The sequence below is a fragment of the Pristiophorus japonicus genome, chromosome 1 (genome assembly GCF_044704955.1).
Source record: "Pristiophorus japonicus isolate sPriJap1 chromosome 1, sPriJap1.hap1, whole genome shotgun sequence".
Lineage (NCBI taxonomy): Eukaryota > Metazoa > Chordata > Chondrichthyes > Pristiophoridae > Pristiophorus > Pristiophorus japonicus.
Window position 1 is genome coordinate 762,541 of NC_091977.1, and position 23,118 is coordinate 785,658.

Sequence of the window (23,118 nt, forward strand, 5' to 3'; positions counted from 1 at the left end):
TGTAATCACCAATTTAAAATTGGGTTTAAAGATAGCATCCATTAACGTGCGTAGCATTAAGTCATCTACGCGATGTGTTTCCACCTTGGGGTACCTCGCCAAGGTCAAGGCAGACCTGCTGTTCTTGCCGGAGTGTGGCCTGCCGCACTTCAGCAGTTACCGGCAGTGGTCGCAATGGACCATCCGTCTGGTCAGGAGGCAACGATTGCCGGGCCTCCGGCCTGGGCATTCTGCTGCGGGGAGGTCACTTCACCATCACCGAAGTTAAGGAGGTGGTGGGCGGCCGCCTCCTCGTAGCAGATGTATTGTATAAAAATGTTCCTCTAAGGCTAATTAACGTGTATGCCTCACCTATCAGAAGCCAGCGACTGGCCCTCCTCCAGCAGCTCCCACTGCTGCTGGCGACATCCAGACCGGTCGTTCTGGGCGGTGATTTCAACTGCATCATCGATGTGGCTGGACGATCCAGCAGAGCCGACAGCAAACTGGACGCCACGTCCAGACTCCTGATGGACGCGGTAAAAGATGCCAAGCTGTGCGATGTCTTCTGCAACCCTGCAGACGGAGCACTGCGCAGATACACCTGGTCGAGACCAGACGGGTCCGTCCATTCCAGAATAGACTTCCTGTTTGTGTCCCACACGCTCAAGGTCGATCCACATACGTCACGCCGGTGTTCTTCTCTGACCACTGCCTCCTACTGGCCGACTGCCTCCCACAGGAAGACCAGAAAGTTGGCAAGGGGATATGGAAGCTCAACATGAGACTGTTGACCCCGGAAAACATTGAGGAATCAAGAGGGATTACAAAGGTTGGAGAACCGTAAAACCCCTCTGTGATTCCCCGATGCACTGGTGGGAAACAATCAAGACAAACATCAAGAGGTTCTTCATCCTCAAAGGTGTTCAGGAGGCGAGAGGGAGACAGAGGGAATTGTCCCAACTCCAGAAGAGTATGCAAAACCTGTTCCTGCTGCAGTCGATGGGGGTCGATGTCGCGGAGGAACTCCAAGAGGTGAAGGGCCAGCAAGTCTCGCTCTTTGCCTCAGAGTCCTCCAAAATCATCTTCCGCTCCAGAGTCCGCTCCGTCGAGCAGGATGAGACGTGTTCGCGTTTCTTCTTCCAAAAGGTACACACGGGGAGCTCTGTGATCAACAGTCTAAAGGAAGAAGATGGTTCTGTGACGTCTTCGCAGCCCGACATGCTGAGAATCAGCAAATCCTTCTATGCCGGGCTGTACGACGTCAAGCCCACAGACCGCGCGGCCTCTCAGTCTTTCCTGTCGTCTATCTCAGAGATCTTAGACGACAGTGAGCGGGACCACCCGCTAACTCTGGATGATCTGACAAAGGCCGTCCGGTCCCTCGCGACGAGTAAAACTCCCGGAAGCGACGGCTTACCGGTCGAGTTGTATTGGGCTCTGTGGGACTGGATGGGCCCAGACCTGCTGGAAGTGTACGGGGGTATGCTTCTGGCCGGTAGTATGTCAGAATCAATGAGGAAAGGCATCATCACCCTCATCTACAAGCAGAAGGAGGAGAGGGAGGAAATCAAAAACTGGCGGCCCATCTCGCTGCTCAATGTGGACTACAAGATCCTGTCAAAGGTCATCGCCAACAGGGTCAAGTCTGCTCTGGAGCTGGTGATCCACCCGGACCAGACCTGCGCTGTCCCCGGCAGGAAGATCTCTGATAGCCTCGCGCTACTCAGGGATACGATCGCCTACGTGCGGGACAGGAGGGTGGACACCTGTTTAATCAGCTTGGACCAGGAGAAGACCTTTGACAGGATATCGCACACGTACCTGATGGACATGCTCTCCAAGATGGGCTTTGGGGAGACTTCCAATTGCAATATTTGCAGCTGGGAATTATTTGCTCTGATTTTTCGGAGCATTCTGATTGATTCTGTGTCAGAAAACCAACAGAAATGACTTCTGTACCACTGGATTGTCAAACTTAAATACTTGTCCTGTCTCAGTGAGTTTACCAAGAGCGTAGTTGAGGCACACAGACCAGGAAAGTTCCTCGCTCGATCCCAGGCTGTGCTGAGTTATCTCAGGGTAGATTTCCTGAGGCTCTGAACCACTGTACAGCTTCACACACAGGATATAAAGGAGGGGTTACTCCAGGCAACAAGAACAATAAGTGACAAGAATTTCCTGTGGAGATTATAAGATTAAAGATCAAACCCTGAGTCACTTACCACTGGGCTCCAGATAGTACGGGACTAAAACCTTGGGCTGGTTTTGATAAAACACAGCACATATCCAGTTCCCTCTGCCTCTGTCAGCTTTCTGAATAATCAGTCGCAATGATTTCTCTTCCCCATTCCGTCCATTCAATGTTTTCTCTCCAACAGTTCTGCCGTCACTATTGATCCAAACCAGTCTCATTGGTTCAGTGACATCAGACACAGAGCAGGTCGGGGTAACGGTGTCTCCCTCAGTCTCTGCATCAGATGGTTCAGCTGTGACTGTGGAAACAGGAAAATCATTCAGCTTTTACACAATGACTTTATCATTGAAAACACCAGCAACATTCTGTGTCCTACCTTTAACTGTGATTAGTTTAATGGTCACAAATTTACTTGATCCCAGAGAACATGTGTAAACTCCTGCATCGTCAAACAGTACAGGGACAATCCTCACACTGAAGGTCCTGCCATTAAAATGTCCCACTGTGGGCACCAGTCGACTCCCAAAGTCGGTCCTGTTCACATCGATAGGCTGAGATTTCGAAGCAGTTGCTATTTTTTTCTCCTGATTTGGAAGATGATGTGAGCTCCAGGTCCATGCAGCAGCATTGTAAGTAGAGGCAACAGAACGGCAAATCAGGTCGAGTTCACTGCGATCTGTGCCTGACCGATAAAGTGTGTAACTCTCTTGATATAAATCTGTGATAGAGAGACAGAGAACAACGTGTTAGAATTTAACAGTTTCTAAGGTAGAGAGAAAAGCCAAAATAATTATTGGCAAAAATTATATAAAACTATTTTGTGTTTTGATTATCATAACTAGCCACGCCTCTCGCCAAGCTGTCCCAGTACAGCTACAACACTGGGATCTACCCGACAATGTGGAAAACTGCCCAGGTATGTCTACAATCAAAAAGCAGGACAAATCCAATCCAGCCAATTACCGCCCCTTCAGTCTACTCTCAATCTTCAGCAAAGTGATGGAAGGTGTCGTCAACAGAGCTATCAAGCAGCCCTTACTCACCAATAACCTGCTCACGATACTCAGTTTGTATTCAGTGGAGTGGTTCATTCACAGTGAGCATCTGTCTCCTTCTGTATTGAACATTCTGCACAGACTTTATACCTGTGCCTTTTCTATTCTTTCTTTGTTACTTTCTTTCTTTCTCCTGATATTTCTTTCACTATTTCCACTAAAGCCTTCACATTTTCTCAGTAAGACTAACCCAGAGTCATTTTAATTGCTTTTGCAATACAACTTGGCAGTTGACAAGATTGGAAAATTGGAAAACCTTTCCTTATTGTCCAAGGGGCAATCACGATACTTTCTTTCAAAAACATGGGGGTAATTTGGCCTTGTGCGATAGTGTAAAAGAGGTGATAGTGAATGTGATATCTGCCTTACCACATCACAGACACACACATGCACAAGATGGCTCGACAGGAACTTGTTATGTCTTGTCACATGATGCTTGCATTGAATTTGCATGAGAAGTTGCATTACCACAGTAGTCCACTAAGTGGAGCTCTATTACACTTCTCCCTTCTTAATGAAGAAGTAATCATAACAATGCAGCTCCAACAACACTCAAGAAGCTCGACACCATCCAGGACAAAGCACCCATTTGATTGGCACCCCATACACCACGTTAAACATTCACTCCCTCCACCACCGGCGCACCGTGGCTGCAGTGTGTACCATCTACAAGATGCACTGCAGAAACTCGCCAAGGCTTCTCCAAAATCACCTCCCAAACCCGCGACCTCTACTTCCCAGAAGGATAAGGGCAGCAGGTGCAAGGGAACACCACCACCTCAACGTTCCCCTCCCAGTCACACACCATCCCGACATGGGAATATATCGGCCGTTCCTTCATCATCGCTGGGTCAAAATCCTGGAACTCCCTCCCCAACAGCACTGTGGGAACACCTTCACCACACGGACTGCAGCGGTTCAAGAAGGCGGCTCACCACCACCTTTGAGGGAAATTAGGAATGGGCAATAAATGCCGGCCTTGCCAGCGATGCCCACATCATTGGGAACAAATAAAAATAAACTGCCTTTAACCCCTACTTTTTTATTCACCTTCCTTTTAATCCAGTTTTCTATCCTCCTCCAAATTCCACGCCCCTTAATCTTCTCGAGTAATCTCTTGTGCAGTAATCTCATCGGATCAACTAGGCTTATATTCACTGGAATTTAAAAGAATGAGGGGGATCTCATAGAAACATATAAAATTCTGACAGGACTGGACAGGTTAGATGCAGGAAGAATGTTCCCAATGTTGGGGAAGTCTAGAACCAGGGGTCACAGTCTAAGGATAAGGGGCAACCATTTAGGACCGAGATGAGGAGAAACTTCTTTCATTTAGAGAATTGTGAATTTGTGGAATTCTCTACCGCAGAGAGTTGTTGAGGCCAGTTCGTTAGATATATTCAAAAGGGAGTTAGGTGTGGCCCTTACGACTAAAGGGATCAAGGGGTATGGAGAGAAAGCAGGATGGGGTACTGAAGTTGTATGATCAGCCATGATCATATTGAATGGTGGTGCAGGCTCGAAGGGCCGAATGGCCTACTCCTGCACCTATTTCCTATGTTTCTAAACAATCACCATGCATAATTTGCATGGTTAAACACAACAAATATAGACTTATTTTTCCATTTTTACAAATCAAACTTTACTACTTGTTTTCTGTTTCGAAGAGGATACCTTCACTCTCGAACAGATCTTTCCAAACTTGGTGTCGAACTTAAACTCATTCTAGGCTGAGCCTGAGGAGAGTTTTTCTTCAAGGGCAACCCTTGATCTACATTTTGACTCTCTACAACTTCAGACTGTCTGTCTGCCTGACTCAGACTCAGACTTAAATTCTGACTTTCTCTTGTACTTGTTTCTAGTACATCTGATGTAGGATTTGCTACTGGTACTCTACTTGTAATAAGACTATCTGTCTCATCAGAAATAATCGAATCATTCCAACTTTCAACTCCTTCCACATCTGTCGGTAAAATATGATCAATGTGAACAAACCTAACCTTTCCATGATCAAACATCTTGTCCAAATATGTTCGAGAGTCGCATATCCTCACTACGCTTCCTGGTAACCATTTTAACCAATTATGGTGATGGTTCTTCACTCTCACCTTCTGATTTAATTTCACATTTCTCTCTCTTATTTTACCTCTATCATGATTCTCTTTCTGTCTTAGTTGTTTCCCTTCTACTAACTGTGCCAAGTTTGGCTTCAACAACGAGAACCTGATTCGTGGTTGTCGTTTGAGAAACAATTCTGCTGGTGTTCCACTAGTAGTTGTATGAGGAGTATTACGATACATAATCAGAACATTTGCTAGTTTGTGATCCAATGACAACTGCCATTTCTTTGGATTTGGATCCAATATTTGCTTGTTGAGGGCAGGTTTTACAATTTGTACTGTGCACTCGGTGCACCATTTGAAGCAGGATGGTATGGTGGAACCTTGGTATGTTTCACACTGCTCCTGCTCATGAACTGTGAAAATTCTTCTCAACAAAATTGCGGCCCATTATCAGAAACAATTTCTTCTGGGAGACCATATGAAGAAAACAATATTTGCAAATTGTCTATTGTTTTATTTGTTGTTATTATCTGCATCGGAAATACTTCTACCCATTTCGAATGATTATCAATCACAATGAACAATTGTTGTCCTTCTAGCTCAGCAAAATCTACATGTAACTTTTGCCACACCCTGGGAGGCCATTTCCATGGCTGTAATGGTACTGATGGTGATATCGTGCTTACCGATTGACATATTGTACACTGACTGATGATGCACTCTGTATCTTTACCTAGACCTGGCCACCATAAGTAACTGCGTGCAAAACTCTTGGTCAGGCACATTCCTAGGTGCTGGTCATGAAGATCTCCTAACAACTTGGACCTGAACTTATTTGGGATAACTACTCTTGCACCCACATGATAAATCTTTATCGACTGATAATTCATTCCTATGGACAAAGTATGGATGAATATCTTCCTCTGATATCTGGTTTGGCCAGCCATTTGCTATACAATCATACACCTTTGACATAACTGAGTCATGCTTAGTTGCTCTACCAAGCTCTTCAGCTGTGACAGGCAAGTGATCAATGTATGAAAAATAGAACACTTCTTCCTCATTGGGTGTAACTTGTGATGGGGATGGCAACCTGGACATAGCATCAGCATTACCATCTGACTTAGGTACAACAACAATGGGTATAGCCCAATACTTAGGTCTACTTTAGAGATAATGTTCTCAGTTTCTAGTCTTTTGAGTACTTGATCAACTTTCTCTTTGAGTTCGTATGGCATGGGATATGGCTTGCAGTAAACTGGTCTAGCATTCTTCTGTACCCTGACACTCACCTTGAAACCTAGGATTGCACTGCCTGTTTCACGGACACCTTTGGATACTGTTTGATGACATCATCCTTCGATGCAAATCTCGTTTCAACTCAAAAAATCTCACTCCAATCCAGCTTCAATGATCCCCACCTATTTCTACCTATTAAGGCTTGTCTCCTGCCATGAATAAGAGAGGTAAGCTCTGAAACTGATCCTTGTATTTTACCAGTACGGTGATACATCCTACCACAGGGATTTGCTCTCCTGAGTAGCCTCGCAGTTCTATGTTTGACTTTTCCAGTGAAAAATCACTCAACTTGTCGAGATATAACAATTCCAGTACTACGCTCACGGATGCACCAGTGTTGATTTCCATGGGTATCCTGGTTCCTGCAATGTCTACTTGGATGACGATACTTCATGAATCGTTGTTAGGTACTGTTGTGCTCCTGATGACGTGTGTCTTCAGAACCTCCTCATCCTGTTGCTTCTGTTCAATGCTACATAGTCTCTGGTGATTTCTACTGATAGTTTACCCTTCAGTCGGCATGCCTTCGCAAGATATCCAGTTTTCTTGCAGAAGAAACACTCTGCCTTCACATACATACAATTTTGAGCGATGTGTTGTCCCAATCACCGATAGCATGGCTTCAATGCACTGTTACCTTGGTCAGTTGCGGAGGCCTTGGGGCCCAACTGCTTTTTACTTCTATTCTGAAGCCGATTCACCTCGGTTGTCTGAAGACTGGAAATGGCGTGAAATTCTCAGGAATATTGGTCTGCCATACCCATCGACATAGCTGTCTTGCAAGCTAAATAAAAATTCAAGTTAGGGGTTGTCAACAACTTTCTTCTGATTGCTTTATTTTTCATCCCACAGACAATGTGGTCACGCAATGCTTGGTCCTGAAAGTTTACGAAATGACAGTGAATGGAAAGCTTTTTTAAAGCTACAATGTACTCACTGATACTCTCGTCAATGAATTGATTTCATATTCCAAAACATTAACTTTCAGCAACTTCCAGGGGCTCAGGACTGTCGTGCTAACAATCTCCGTCAGTGGCGGGCCCTTTGTCTTGTCAGGAACAAGCACATTTTTCAGGGTTTCATCCACCTCCAGGCCTGATTAAGTCAGGAAAATAGCCCGTTTTCTTTCTAACACCACCCGGTTACGGTTTTCATCATCAGGGACTTTGATGATACTATTTGCGGTGAAAAACATTTCTAGCCACTCCATGTATGCTCGAAAGTCTCTCAGTCAGGCTGGAACTCACCCAAGCACCCTATTATTCCCATAGGTGTGGCCATCTGGACTCTGGCAATGTCAACAGTGTGCTTGAAATTTACCTTGGATTTTTAGTTGTGTTGCAAAACAAAGAACCTCTCAAAGTCTCTCTTCTGGTTGGCTGGAACAGCCACCAAAAAAAAATCAGTTAGGGAATCCAGAAATCCCATCCTACATTGCCAATGTGATATCTTCCTTACAACATCACAAACACACACATACACAAGATGGCTGTACTGGAACTTGTCAGGTGACCTTGTCACATGATGCTTTTATTGTATATACGTGAGTAGTTACATTACCACAGTAGTCCACTAGGTGGATCAGTAGTCCACCAGGTTGAGCTCTATTATGTGATAGTGTAAAACAGCTGGTAGTGAATTGGAAACACATTTTACATCTCACAAAGATAACTTACTATTGCACAAAGTCAAAATGACCCATCCACATTCTCTCCCACACTAAAACCTCCTACTTTGTCTACACACACACTGAAAACCTATCTCTGACCAAGCTTTCAGTCACCTCTCTTTCTCACTAATACCGATGTCCACTTCATTCTTCCTCAGTGAAGCATCGTTTTATTTCTTTCTTCAAGGTGCTGTTACTGAAAGCATTTTCTGTTTTTGTTTTATCTCCGGTACCATTTATTAAAAAACGCTGCAATTCAGATTTTCTACCTTCCAGTGTTGAACTGCTTCATATACTTTAACAATTCTAGACAAGATAAACCAACATTGACTGCAGCCTTGTCACTCTCCTCCACTTGCCTCTCAACAGCTGGTGAAGTGGTTCCCCATTCAGTTACCTGTACAGAACCGGCCACATTATAACCACCCACCCTCCCTCCACTCCCAATCTATTGATATCAGATGCTAACGACCACACAGCACCATAACTGTTTGTACACTTCTGGTACGGCCAATGATGTTCAACCAAAGTCACTCAGTATTGTCCCCTATGTGTGTGTATTGGGAGAGCACTGAGTAGTCAGTCAGGGCTGGACTGTAATTCTGTGCCTGTGCAGTGAGTAAAGTGAACCATATTTAGAAAATAATTGTCTCTGTGTTATGGTCATTGATGAGCTGTGTGAGAATGTTTCTGTTCACCTTTAACCCTTTAGCTATTTATTATCCAATCCATCAAGACCTGGTTGTTGATATTTGCCCAGTGTATTGCAATATTATATTTACACCAATGTTCCAAAGAGAAAATACAGCCCAGTCTGTAGTAAAAGCATCTGATGTCTCTGTGCTCCCTGGACATTGTGTGGAACAGTGTTATTTCAGTAACTCTTTAATATCTACTGTAAGGTAGTTCTGGGCTTACCCAGATCCACATCAATAGTTTTGATGCTATTTTAATAAGAGTATTTTTTCTACACTTCACACAAATACACGTTCTTATCTTCTGTTCCAAAGCCCCACTCCCAGCTTTTCCTCTCTCCCTCCCCCAAAGCCCCACTCCCAGCCTTTGTCGTTTCCCCCTGCCCACCATCTCTCCTCTACATTCCCAACATTTCCATCCTTCCCTCTCCCGTTCATGGCCACTGATTCCCTGCCCTTCCCTCTTCCCTTAATCCTGCTCCTGGCTCAATGCTTATTTGAAGCTGAGAGTATGCAGCGCCTGGAATCACTTCCAATAGCAGCAGAACTGGGTTAGAAGTGACATTGAGGGGAGAGAGGCCAGTTTGTGTTCAATGCTGATATGTGCACCAGGCCCCCACATGCTGACTGTGGGCATGGTGCTGATGGTTGTAATGTATGATTCCACTTTATATGTAACAGTTTTATATTAGTAACTCTTTAATATCCACTGTGAGGTAACTGCACTTACTGTTGGCCACAGAGAAATGTGCTTTTCCTGTGAGAATACTGGATCCATTTTCCTGCACTTCACACGTGTACAACTCCTGATCCTCTACTGCAACGTGTCTGACTATCAGATAGACTGTGTTATTTAGTCGGATCCGATCAGTGTTCCTCCTGTTCTGCTGAGATGAGTTTCTGTGTTTCCATTGAAGACTGACTGTATCTGAGAGTTTGGAGATGGTACAGCTGAGTGTAACGTCACTGCCCACCACAGCACTCTGTGGACTTCTCTCAACTGTGAAAAACAGATCAATAAGATTTAGTGTACGTCGTGACATGTACAATCCAATGATTAGGTTCTAACTGACAGTAGAATGTGCCCATTATCAATACTTGTAACTTGCTGCATTAAAGAGTCAGGCCAGGTTACACACAGTACATTTTAATCAGTAAAATATTGGGCCCGAAATCTCTCGGTCCTGCTCCACCAATGTAAGTGAGGCAGAGTGGGGTCGGTGAACTTTACCCCTGACCCTGCTGGAGTATCCGGGGTCAGGTCAAGGTTACACAGTATGGATGGTATTTGGGGATGGTGACACCACAATGGACAGGTGAAGAAACTCACCAGAGGAGGGTGTGCTGGAAATGTAGCACCATATTATCAGACATGGAGAGGGCTCCAGTCTTACTCAGTTCTCTATGGGCCGAGCACACTGCAGTAAGACCAGCCAACACATGCACTGGGAGCCTGTTCACAAAACCCACCTCAAAGGTCATTACAGTCCCAGACATTATTTAAATGAGTGTGCTCCCAGAATGCTCCTGAGCAGAGCTCCAATCATTGAGCCTCCACGAGGAATGGAACTTCAGGAGACACTTGTTCTAAAAATGTTCACCCTGACGTTCAGTCCCACCTACAACATAACAAGTAAAAATCAAATCTTCAACAGGGACTTTATTTCCAATGCCAGGCCAATATAATGGTGGCATCCATTAGGTGCTGGCACCCAACACACTGGTGCCCGACCCATGTGGCATTCCCCATGTACCACGCACTATGTACCATGAGTGCCACTAACACGTGTAAATGGGTGGACTTTCTATCATGGTCAACTCGTGCTGGTGCAGTTTGGGCCAACACCTCAGGAACAATTTTCTTTTCTCTTGTCTATTGAATAGAGTAGGCTGAGGGGTGACCTGATAATGGTCTTTAAAATGATGAAGGGTGTTGATCGAGTAGATACAGAGAGAGAGTTTCCACTTGTGGGGAAGAGCAGAACTAGAGGCCATCAATATAAGATAGTCACCCAAGAAATCCAATGGGGAATTCAGAAGAAACGTCTTTACCCAGAGAGTGGTGAGAATGTGGAACTCACTACCACAGGGAGGGGTTGAAGTGAATAGTATCGATGTGTTTAAGGGGAGGCTGGATAAGCTTATGAGGGAGAAGGGAATGGAGGGTTATGCTGATAGATTTAGATGAGGTAAGACGGGAGGAGGATCCAGTGGAGCATAAACTGGACTGGTTGGGCCGAATGGCCTGTTTATGTTCTGTATATCCGATAGCTGAAGGCGTGGTCACCGATGGTGAGATGAAGGAGGGGATTTACAAGAGGCGAGAGTTAGAGGAATGCAGTTATGGGGCATGGAAGGGATGGGTTGCATGGTTAGGGGAGGTTACAGTGACCTAAGGGTGAAGCCATGAAAGGATTTAAACACAGGGATGATAATCTTCAATTAGATTAATTGTGGGATCCAGAACCAATGTAGGTCCTCAAGATGGATGAGTGGAACTTGGTGTTGGATAGAATTTGGACATCAGAGTTTTGAACAAGCTGAAGTTTACAGAGGGTAGAGGGTGTGATGCCGGCCAGGAAAACATTGCAATAGTCAAGTCTGGAGGTGACAAATACACGAATGAGAGTTTTAGCGGCAGATAGGGTGGAGTATGGGAAGAGTCGGGCGGTGTTGCAGAAGTGGAAGGGATACTCTATCTGTAACTGATATATAGCCACCATACAACCACAGGGGGCAGATGGATGTTTGATATTAACAATCAATTTAGTGGTTGGAGATCAATGGCTCATTCTATGTTTCCGAAACCCCTTAGTGACCCCTCGGGGCCATAAAAGGAGCAGTGAGCGATGGCCATGGGCAGTGTGGAGACCCCGACCTGCGAGGGAACATCAGCGGCAGGTCGGGCCATAAAAGGAGCAGTGAGCGATGGCCATGGGCAGTGTGGAGACCCCGACCTGCGAGGGAACATCAGCGGCAGGTCGGGCCATAAAAGGAGCAGTGAGCGATGGCCATGGACAGTGTGGAGACCCCGACCTGCGAGGGAACATCAGCGGCAGGTCGGGCCATAAAAGGAGCAGTGAGCGATGGCCATGGACAGTGTGGAGACCCCGACCTGCGAGGGAACATCAGCGGCAGGTCGGGCCATAAAAGGAGCAGTGAGCGATGGCCATGGGCAGTGTGGAGACCCCGACCTGCGAGGGAACATCAGCGGCAGGTCGGGCCATAAAAGGAGCAGTGAGCGATGGCCATGGACAGTGTGGAGACCCCGACCTGCGAGGGAACATCAGCGGCAGGTCAGGCCATAAAAGGAGCAGTGAGCGATGGCCATGGGCAGTGTGGAGACCCCGACCTGCGAGGGAACATCAGCGGCAGGTCGGGCCATAAAAGGAGCAGTGAGCGATGGCCATGGGCAGCGTGGCTGCATACCACGGCAAGGTACTGCGCGAGCTGGTGCAGGAGGGCGACGGCAACCAAGAGTGAAGTCATCAAGGTCCAGGTCAGTGATTGGAGCGTGGGCAGATACAGCAGGAGCAGCGAGGTCGGGGCGAAGGAGCTGTGAGAGACTGTGGAGGGAGGTGATCGGGGCCCAGGGGAGGCATGAGTTCAGGGCCAGGGGCCCAGGGGCAGCACGGTCCAGCCCACACTGCGATATGTGTGTGCACTAGGTCTGTGCAGCAGAGCAGGTCTCCAGTTGTCTTGGGTAATCCTTGCCACTGGACCAAGACCTAGCTCTGTCAAGTCCGTGTGGTGGCTGGTGTGCAACGGTCACCCCACGTTAAAAAAATCCACGCACTGACATCTTCCACCCTTCAACATGGAGTTCGGGATCGGGAATATTAGGTCCTTCATTGAAACACCTGTGAACTCGTCCTTTTTTTGGCGTTTCGAGGACCGCCTATGATGATGATATCCGATGTATTCCTATGTAATGGTCCAGGGACAGTACCGTCACGATCATATTTTGTCCATGATGATATTTCAGGATAGGATGATATTTTGTGTCAAGTTCATTTGACGGTGACCTTCGCCTCATTTCGATGTTCCACCCATCAATCAACCAGGATGTGAAGCTGTTCAGCAACATCTTTTGTTGGCACCATTTAAAGATTTTGATTTATTTACACTAAAGATTTTAAATATTATTGAATTGACACAATATACCTATTTTTCTCTGTCATGTTCCTTCCCGCTTTCCTGAAGGCGTTAACTCTTTGGCAGAGCACAAGTTCCACAGACACCCCACATCCTCTGGGACCTGAACCAAGTGCCACATCTAACGGGTTCAGTGGGCACCAATCAGGAGCAGTGATACTGGCCCATCGTATACCTGTCCCACAGTGCTGAGGCCTATTACTACAGTGACCTATTGGTTGGCAGACAGGAAGCAGAGAGTCAGGATAAACGGGTCTTTTTCAGAATGGCAGGCAGTGACTAGTGGAGTGCCGCAGGGCTCAGTGCTCTTTACAATATACATCAATGAATTGGATGAAAGAATTGAGTGTAATATCTCCAAGTTTGCAGATGACACTAAGCTGGGTAGCTGGGAGGACGCTACGAGGCTGCAGGGTGACTTGGACAGGTTAGGTGAGTGGAATTCCCTGCCGCAGAGAGTTGTTGATGCCAGTTCATTGGATATATTCAAGAGGGAGTTAGATATGACGCTTACGTCTAAAGGGATCAAGGCATATGGAGAGAAATCAGGAAAGGGGTACTGAGGTGAATGATCAGCCATGATCTTGAATGGTGGTGCAGGCTCGAAGGGTCAAATGGCCTATTCCTGCACCTATTTTCTATGTTTCTATGTTTCTATCTTACAGAGAGTGCGTCAGTGTACAGACCATAATACTCTCTGTGGGCTAGATTCCTCCGTTTGCTATTTCTGGTGAAATTATCAACACATTTTTACTCATGTTGACCATTTCAGGAGAAACAACGAACAAAATCTTTCCCCTGTTTAATGAGAGCTGCTCTCTGCACTGGGTGATATCAATCTCACGTGGTCCTGGCAATCTCTCATCGTTACATGTGAAATTATTTACCGAGAATCGTTTTGTTGACCCTTTTCTGCTCTTTGTCCCACTCACCTTTGATCCCAAATAGTTCGTACAGTTTCAGGGTTTTATTACTCGGCTGTGTTTGAGTTAAGATGAATGATCCCGCAAGTTTAAATGTGGGATTGTAAATTATCAGATTGATGGTACCAGGATCCTGCCGTGCTTTTCTGTACAAGTCCTGATCTCCAGTCTGATCATTCCATTGTGCGTCCCACCAGCCCGAACTCCTCTTGTGAAAAGTAACCAGCCGCTGCATTACTTGCCCTGAGTGTGCTTTCCATTCCCAGACAACAGGGCCATCCCCAGGATTGTCTGGTCCTTTTAATCGAATGTCAGCTCCCTCATCCAAAAAATAAATATGATTGGTGTTTCCTGTTGGAAAGAGAAACAATGTCAGCACTTTGATATCAAATCACAATTCCTTAATCCAATGTTAGTAATTATTTATGTAGTTCATTTATTTACAGTCATATTTGTATATTTAACTGATCATGTTACCTTCACTGCAGTCACTATTACAGAGAAAAACAGAACAATTCCATTATACATTCATTGTATCCATTACTAGAGTGATAAAACATACAGCATTACTACAATTATCAACATAAAAAGAGAGGAAATAGTTCATTCCAGGTTACAGGATATAAAGGCTCCAAATATCTTTAAAAAAATGTATTCATGGGATGTGATCGTCACTGCCAAACCCGACATTTATTGTCCATCACTAACTGCCCCTTGAGAAGGTGGTGGTGAGCAGCCTTCTTGAACCGCTGCAGTCCGTGTGGTGAAGGTGCTCCCACAGTGCTGTTCGGGAGGGAGTTCCAGGATTGTGATCCAGCGACGATGAATGAACGGCCGATATATTTCAAGTCAGGATGGTGTGTGACTCGGAGGGGAACGTGGAGGTGGTGGTGTTCCCATGTGCCTCCTGCACTTGTCTATCGAGGTGGTAGAGGTCGCGGGTTTGCGAGTTGCTGCCGAAGAAACCTTGAGCGTAGTCTGATCGGGCTGTAATTGGCCAGATTGGATTTGTCCTCCATTTGTGGACAGGACTTACCTGGGCAGTTTCCCACATTGTCGGGTAGATGCCAGTGTGGTAGCTGTACTGGAACAGCTTGGCTAGAGACGCGGCTAGTTCTGGAGCACAAGTCTTCAGCACAACAGTCAGGATGCTGTCGGGACCTATAGCCTTTGCTGTATCCAGTGCGCTCAGCCGTTTCTTGGTATCACGTGGAGTGAATCGACTTGGCTGAAGTCTGGCTTCTGTGATGGTGGGGACCTCAGGGGGAGGCCGATATGGATCATCCACTCGGCACTTCTGGCTGAAGATGGTTGTAAACGCTTCAGCCTTGTCTTTTGCACTCACGTGCTGGGCTCCGCCATCGTTGAGGATGGGGATATTCATGGAGACTCCTCCTCCAGTTGTTACATTCATGACTGGATGTGGCAGAACTGCAGAGCTTTGATCTGATCCGTTGATTGTGGGATCACTTAGCTCTGTCTATAGCATGCTGTTTCTGCTGTGTGGCATGTATGTAGTCTTGTGTTGCAGATTCTCCAGGTTGGCACCTCATTTTCAAGTACGTCTGGTGCTGCTCCTGGCATGCTCTTTACACTCCTCATTGAACCAGGGTTGGTCTCCTGGCTCGATGGTAATGGTAGAGTGAGGGATATGTCAGGCCATGAGGTTACAGATTGTGGTGGAATACAATTCTGCTGCTGCTGATGGCCCACAGCGCCTCAGGGATGACCAGATTTGATCTTCTAGGTCTGTTCTGAATCTATCCCATTTAGCACGGTGGTAGTTCCACACAACACGATGGAGGGTGCCCTCAGTGTGAAGATGGGACTTTGTCTCCACAATGACTGTGTGGTGGTTACTGCTACCAATGCTGTCATGGACAGATGTATCTGTGACAGGTAGATTGGTGAGGATGAGGTCAAGTAGGTTGCTCTCTCGTGTTGGTTCTCTCACCACCTGCCGCAGGCCCAGTCTGGGAGCTATGTCCTTCAGGACTCGGCCAGTTCGGTCAGTAGTGATGCTACCGAGCCGCTCCTGGTGATGGACATTGAAGTCCCCCACCCAGAGTACATTCTGTGCCCTTGCTACCCTCAGTGCTTCTACCAAGTGGTGTTGAACATGGAGGAGAACTGATTCATCAGCTGAGGGAGGGCGGTAGGTGGGAATCAGCAGGAGGTTTCCGTGTCCATGTTTGACCTGAAGCCATGAGACCTCATGGGGTCCGGAGTCAATGTTGAGGACTCCCAGGGCCACTCCCTCTGCACTGTATACCACTGAGCCACCACCTCAGGTGGGTCTGTCCTGCCGGTGGGATGGTGATGGAGGAGTCTGGGACATTGGTTGAAAGGTATGATTGTGTCAGGCTGTTGCTTGACTGGTCAGTGGGACAGCTCTCGCAATTTTACCACAAGTCCCCAGACATTGGTGAGGAGGACTTTGCCGGGTGGGCTGGGCTGGGTGGGCCGTTATCGTGCCCGAAGCCAGTGCCAAGGTCGATGTCGGGTGGTCCGTCCGGTTTTATTCTTATTATTGTTTTTCATTGCGGTTTGTTACAACTGAGTGGCTTGCTATTTGATTGCAGAGGGCAGTTAAGGGTCAACCACATCTGAGGCCTTGCAGAGAGCAAGGGGAGAGGCGTTGAAGTGTGTCAGCACTGTGTGGAGCATCCACATAGAGCTTCCTTCAGTTCCCCAATAGTGCTCCGGGTCCCACCCCCAAAGGAAGTGCAGCGCGTGAGATTGTGTTCCACTTCCTGTGTGGGGCAATTCCGGGCGCTCAAAGTCCCGGCCCCAGAAACTTACTGCCCCAATCAGGGCACAGGGCAAGCTTTCCCCCAAAGTATTGTTAGATCATTGTGGCCAGTGATTATTCCTTTTCTCTGTACTTCAGCAATTGTAAAAATGTTTTTTTGAATTAATTCTTGTGATATGAGCATCACTGCCAAGGTCACCCTTTAGTGGCCCTCCCTAATTGCCCGTGAGAAGCTGATGGTAAGTCGCCTTCCTGAACCGCAGAGGGCAGTTCAAAGTCAATCACATTGCTGTGGGTCTGGAGTCACATGTAGGCCAGACCAGGTAGGGCATTAGTGAACCAGATGGGGATTATAACAATCAGATAGTTTCATGGTCACCATTACTGATAATAGCTTTTCATTCCAGATTTTAACTCACTGAATATTTTATTCCCCAGTTGCCGTGGTGGGATTTGAACTCTGGCCTCTGGATCATTAGTCCAGGCCTCTAGATTACTGGCCCAGTAACATAACCACTATGAACATAAGAACATAAGAAATAGGAGCAGGAGTAGGCCATACGGCCCCTCGAGCCTGCTCCGCCATTCAATAAAATCATGGCTGATCCGATCATGGACTCAGCTCCACTTCCCCGCCCACTCCCCATAACCCCTTATTCCCTTATCGGTTAAGAAACTGTCTATCTCTGTCTTAAATTTATTCAATGTCCCAGCTTCCACAGCTCTCTGAGGCAGCGAATTCCACAGATTTACAACCCTCTGAGAGAAGAAATTTCTCCTCATCTCAGTTTTAAATGGATGGCCCCTTATTCTAAGATCATGCCCCCTAGTTCTAGTCTCCCCCATCAGTGGAAACATCCTCTCTGCATCCACCTTGTCAAGCCACCTCATCATCTTATATGTTTTGATAAGATCACCTCTCATTCTTCTGAATTCCAATGAGTAGAGGCCCAACCTACTCAACCTTTCCTCATAAGTCAACCCCCTCATCACCGGAATCAACCTAGTGAACCTTCTCTGAACTGCCTCCAAAGCAAGCATATTCTTTCGTAAAAATATGGAAACCAAAACTGCACGCAGTATTCCAGGTGTGGCCTCCTCACCAATACCCTGTATAACTGTACCAAGACTTCCCTGCTTTTATATTCCACCCCCTTTGCAATAAAGGCCAAGATACCATTGGCCTTCCTGATCACTTGCTGTACCTACCTACTATCCTTTTGTGTTTCATGCACCAGTACCCCCATGTTACTGTTACAACTCCTGGTCAACTGTGGCTGTGACAGTGACAAATGTACTTTAGGTTAATGTATTCCGATACTTCCAGGTGGCCTCTGTGACAATGGTCACATCATTCAGTCAATAGTCCATCACTACCAATCACAGAACTGCACTTTCTCCTTTGATTCATGAGGTGCCTTCGCTCTAAGCACAGCAGTAAACAAATATTATTGGATACTCAAGGGTAACAGTACAATCCCCATTGTAACCATTTTTAAATTTACTTGTTCATTAATGAACTTAGCTGAAGTGATAAATTCCAAGTATCTGTGACTCTAGATTAAATAGCAATTCACATCACAGTTACCAAAAATAAAAGTGTTCGATGCTCAATGTATACACAGTGAAGTTTAAACACAGAGGTCGAGGAATTGGCCTCCTCAGCACCTCCGTTGTTACCTCTGGGGGGCGATACTGGTCCCTAAACATTTACTGACCATCTGCAGCGAGAAGATCAACTCAACAGTTGTTTATCGCACTGGAGGGAGGTACACAGTGGTGTTCCCCAGGGTCGGTACACAGTGGTGTTCCCCAGGAATGGTACACAGTGGTGTTCCCCAGGAATGGTACACAGTGGTGTTCCCCAGGAATGGTACACAGTGGTGTTCCCCAGGGTCGGTACACAGTGGTGTTCCCCAGGGTCGGTACACAGTGGTGTTCCCCAGTGTCGGTACACAGTGGTGTTCCACAGGGTCGGTACATAGTGGTGTTCCCCAGGGTCGGTATACAGTGGTGTTCCCCAGGATTGGTACACAGTGTAGTTCCCCAGGAATGGTACACAGTGGTGTTCCCCAGGGTCGGTACACAGTGGTGTTCCCCAGAGTCGGTACACAGTGGTGTACCCCAGGGTCAGTACACAGTGGTGTTCCCCAGGGTCGGTACACAGTGGTGTTCCCCAGGGTCGGTACACAGTGGTGTTCCCCAGGAACGGTACACAGTGTTGTTCCCCAGGGTCGGTACACAGTGGTGTTCCCCAGGGTCGGTACACAGTGGTGTACCCCAGGGTCGGTACACAGTGGTGTACCCCAGGGTCGGTACACAGTGGTGCTACCCAGGGTCGGTACACAGTGGTGTTCCCCAGGGTCGGTATACAGTGGTGTTCCCCAGGGTCGGTACACAGTGGTGTTCCCCAGAGTCGGTACACAGTGGTGTTCCCCAGGGTCGGTACACAGTGGTGTTCCCCAGGGTCGGTACAGAGTGGTGCTACCCAGGGTCGGTACACAGTGGTGTACCCCAGGGTCGGTACACAGTGGTGTTCCCCAGGGTCGATACACAGTGGTGTTCCCCAGGGTCGGTACACAGTGGTGTACCCCAGGGTCGGTACAGAGTGGTGCTACCCAGGGTCGGTACACAGTGGTGTTCCCCAGGGTCAGTACACAGTGGTGTACCCCAGGGTCGGTACACAGTGGTGTACCCCAGGGTCGGTACACAGTGGTGCTACCCAGGGTCGGTACACAGTGGTGTTCCCCAGGGTCGGTATACAGTGGTGTTCCCCAGGGTCGGTACACAGTGGTGTTCCCCAGGGTCGGTACACAGTGGTGTTCCCCAGAGTCGGTACACAGTGGTGTTCCCCAGGGTCGGTACACAGTAGTGTTCCCCAGGGTCGGTACACAGTGGTGTTCCCCAGGGTCGGTACACAGTGGTGTTCCCCAGGGTCGGTACACAGTAGTGTTCCCCAGGGTCGGTACACAGTGGTGTTCCCCAGGGTCGGTACACAGTGGTGTTCCCCAGGGTCGGTACACAGTGGTGTTCCCCAGGGTCGGTACACAGTGGTGTACCCCAGGGTCGGTACACAGTGGTGCTACCCAGGGTCGGTACACAGTAGTGTTCCCCAGGGTCGGTACAAAGTGGTGTTCCCCAGGGTCGGTACACAGTGGTGTTCCCCAGGGTCGGTACAGAGTGGTGTTCCCCAGGGTCGGTACACAGTGGTGTTCCCCAGGGTCGGTACACAGTGGTGTTCCCCAGGGTCGGTACTGGGACCGCTGCTTTCTGCAAGGTCTCTGCTCCACGGCTCCACTCAGTGACCCCCCCCCTACCCCCCGGCCCAGTGTGCACCCCCCACCAGATCAGTCCCCCCCCCGTGCCCCCCCCGGCCCAGTGTGCCCCCCAGCCCAGTGTGCCCCCCTGTGCCCAGTGTGCCCCCCAGTGCCCAGTACCCCCTCCCCCTGCCCACTGCCCATCGCGCTCCAGGAAGGAAGTGGAACCTTACTGCCCACTGGGCAAACGGAAAATGTTGTAAAAGTTTGAAATCATTTGCGTTTGGAACTAATTTTTTAAACTTTTAAAAGTTAACAGCCCACACGTGGTGCTCCCCAATTTCAGCCCCGATGATTCTCTGATTCTAAAGGAGCAGGGACATGAAAATTATGGGTCTCAATTTTCCCCAGTGATTTGTGCCATTTTTTTGACCTAAATTTTAAAGTCCAAGTTTCCCCAAAGATTGTGTGCCAGCGTAACTCAGTTAGTTACGGTTTGTTTGAGACATAGTAACCTGATGTCTGTGTCATTTTTACACAATTATGCAAGTTTGGCCAACTTCCATTTCTCCGAGGACAGCGAATGTGACCACTCCTAAAAAACCTTCTGGGCTTTTACAAAAAACCAGCGCACGTCAAAAAATCAACGCAGAAAAACACCGTTGTGTTTCGGTGAAGTTTTGGAGGGAGTCACGAACACATAAATACACATCATCGGGCTTCATTTTTCCAACTGAAGATACAGAGAATGGAGCTTTCGTGCAATTCTTTAAGTTTGGATAATTTTTGAAGTGCCACGCCCCCACCGGACATCTCCAAACCGGGCTCGAGGGTCGGAGCGTCAACCGGCAGAATCAGTCCCTCGCCCGCACACAGGGGCTCGGGGCTCGGCTCAAAAAGCCCATCGGGGTGGGCTGGGGGGTGGCGGGGGGTGTGGAATCTGAACTGAAGGGATGAGAACCCTTACACTATGTCACTCTGCATCAAATAAATCCAGCGGGGGGAGGTTCCCGATCTATGCAAACCCATTGCACATGCTCAGACCTGGGTGTGGTCCATACTGGGACATTGACCTTGGGGAGCGAGACAACAAAGAAACTTGTCCTGCCTGTCGTTTTGAGCTTCTTGCAAAGGTACAATTTAATCATGGGGGCAATAGTGACAATGCCATACTACGTGCAAGCCTGCTGCATGATGGTGCTGCGGAGGAGACAATTGATTCGACACCATCGTGTGACGAACCTCAGAACATGTAGGATGATGGGCAGGAGGCCTTACCCACCTCGGGTATATTGAGACAGGTGTTAGTACCTGCACCTGAGTGATGCAGACTGTGTCAGAAGGCTGCGTTTCCACAAAAAAGTTGTAACTGAGATCTGTGAGTTAGTGAAAGCAGACCTGCAACCTAGAAGCGTCAGGAGGACTGCTTTGTCAGTTGAAGTGAAGGTTCCAGCTGCACTTTCATTCTATGTATCTGGATCGTTTCCAGCTACAACTGGGGATGTGTGCACTATTTCTCAACATGCAACACATGTCTGCATTCGGCAGGTGACTGCTGCAGTATATGTCTGGAGGAATGACTACATGTCCACCCAGGCAATGCGTGAAAGGGCTATGGGCTTCTCCAGGACTGCTGGCTTCCCAAGGGTACAGGGCGGCATTGATTGTACCCACATCGCCTTGCGTGCATCTTGGGAGTAATGTGAGTTGTATAGGAACAGAAAAGGCTTCCGCTCCATTAATGTGCAACTCATGTGTGACGACATGAATCGCATCATGTCAGTTGATGCAAGATACCCTGGGAGCACCCATGATGCATTCATCCTATGCAAGAGCGCTATATCTACCATGTTCCAGCAGCAGCCAGAAGGGCAGAGCTGACTACTGGGAGACAAAGGGTACGGCCTGCCACCTGGCTCATGATGCCCTTGTGTATAACCCGGACGGAAGCTGACCGGGAATACAACATGCCGCACATTGCGACGCACAGCATAATAGAGAGGACCATTGGCATCTTGAAACAGTGTTTCCGATGCCTGGACCATTCTGGAGGCTACTTGCTATACTCCCCTGAGATTGTCGGTCAGTTCACTGTTGTGTGCTGCATGCTGCATAACTTAGTCATGAGGCAGCAGCAGCTGGTAGTGAAGACCCACCTGAGGTGAGAGTGGCTGATGAGGAGGAGGAGGAGGAGGAGGAGGAGGAGGAGGAGGAGGAGGAGGAGGAGGAGGAGGAGGAGGAGGAGGAGGAGGAGGAGGAGGAGGAGGAGGAGGAGGAGGAGGAGGAGGAGGAGGAGGAGGAGGAGGAGGAGGAGGAGGAGGACGAGGACGAGGACGAGGACGAGGACGAGGACGAGGACGAGGACGAGGACGAGGACGAGGACGAGGACGAGGACGAGGACGAGGAGGAGGAGGACGACGAGGACGAGGACGAGGACGAGGACGAGGACGAGGACGAGGACGAGGACGAGGACGAGGACGAGGACGACGAGGAGGAGGAGGAGGAGGAGGAGGAGGAAGCCATGCAACTACCTGAACCCAGAGTACGATGGCGGAGGAGAGCGGGCCTTCGTGCCCCTTTAACGATTGCTCGAGCCTTGCACCAGCAGCTCATCCATGAACACTTTGCTGCCGAGGGCTCAGCGGCAACTATTCCGTAATGTGAATTGTGTTAATGGAACAAATCATGGAAATGATTCTTGTTTACTTCAAAATCTTGTGTTAGTAATGGAACAAATAATGGCAATGATTCAGTTATAATTTAAAATATATTTTATTCAAAAGTTCAACAAACATTTGTTTGTACTTACCTTTAATAAAAATATTCTTGGATCAAACTTTAAAGTTTTCAGTTAAGATCACTTTCAAACTTTAACAATGCTTACAAATCTAAGATCACTTCAAACTCTAAGATCATTAAAAACTTAAAGATCATTTTGAAACTTTGAAACTTGTAAATTTATATAACTTACAAAAATGTTTAATTTGAGAACAGTGACAACAGTAACAGCAATAATAAAAAGAACAGCAGCAGCAAAGAAAGGCAGCACCCATCTCTCCTCCACCTTATTCTCA

General features: G+C 47.7%; 1 protein-coding gene across 3 annotated transcripts in view; it reads right to left on the minus strand.

The window, feature by feature from the left end:
• LOC139273410 (uncharacterized) overlaps positions 1–23,118 on the minus strand; it is a 56,453-nt gene that overhangs the window by 22,841 nt on the left and 10,494 nt on the right. For 2 of the 3 annotated variants that reach the window (XM_070890338.1, XM_070890383.1), the window contains 4 exons: positions 14,045–14,386; positions 9,688–9,957; positions 2,553–2,894; positions 2,205–2,474 (listed from right to left, as the gene is read on the minus strand). In XM_070890338.1, the coding sequence (XP_070746439.1) occupies positions 2,205–2,474; positions 2,553–2,894; positions 9,688–9,957; positions 14,045–14,386 (1,224 nt within the window). The remainder of the gene's footprint in view (positions 1–2,204; positions 2,475–2,552; positions 2,895–9,687; positions 9,958–14,044; positions 14,387–23,118) is intronic. The other variant, XM_070890458.1, reaches the window with a different exon arrangement.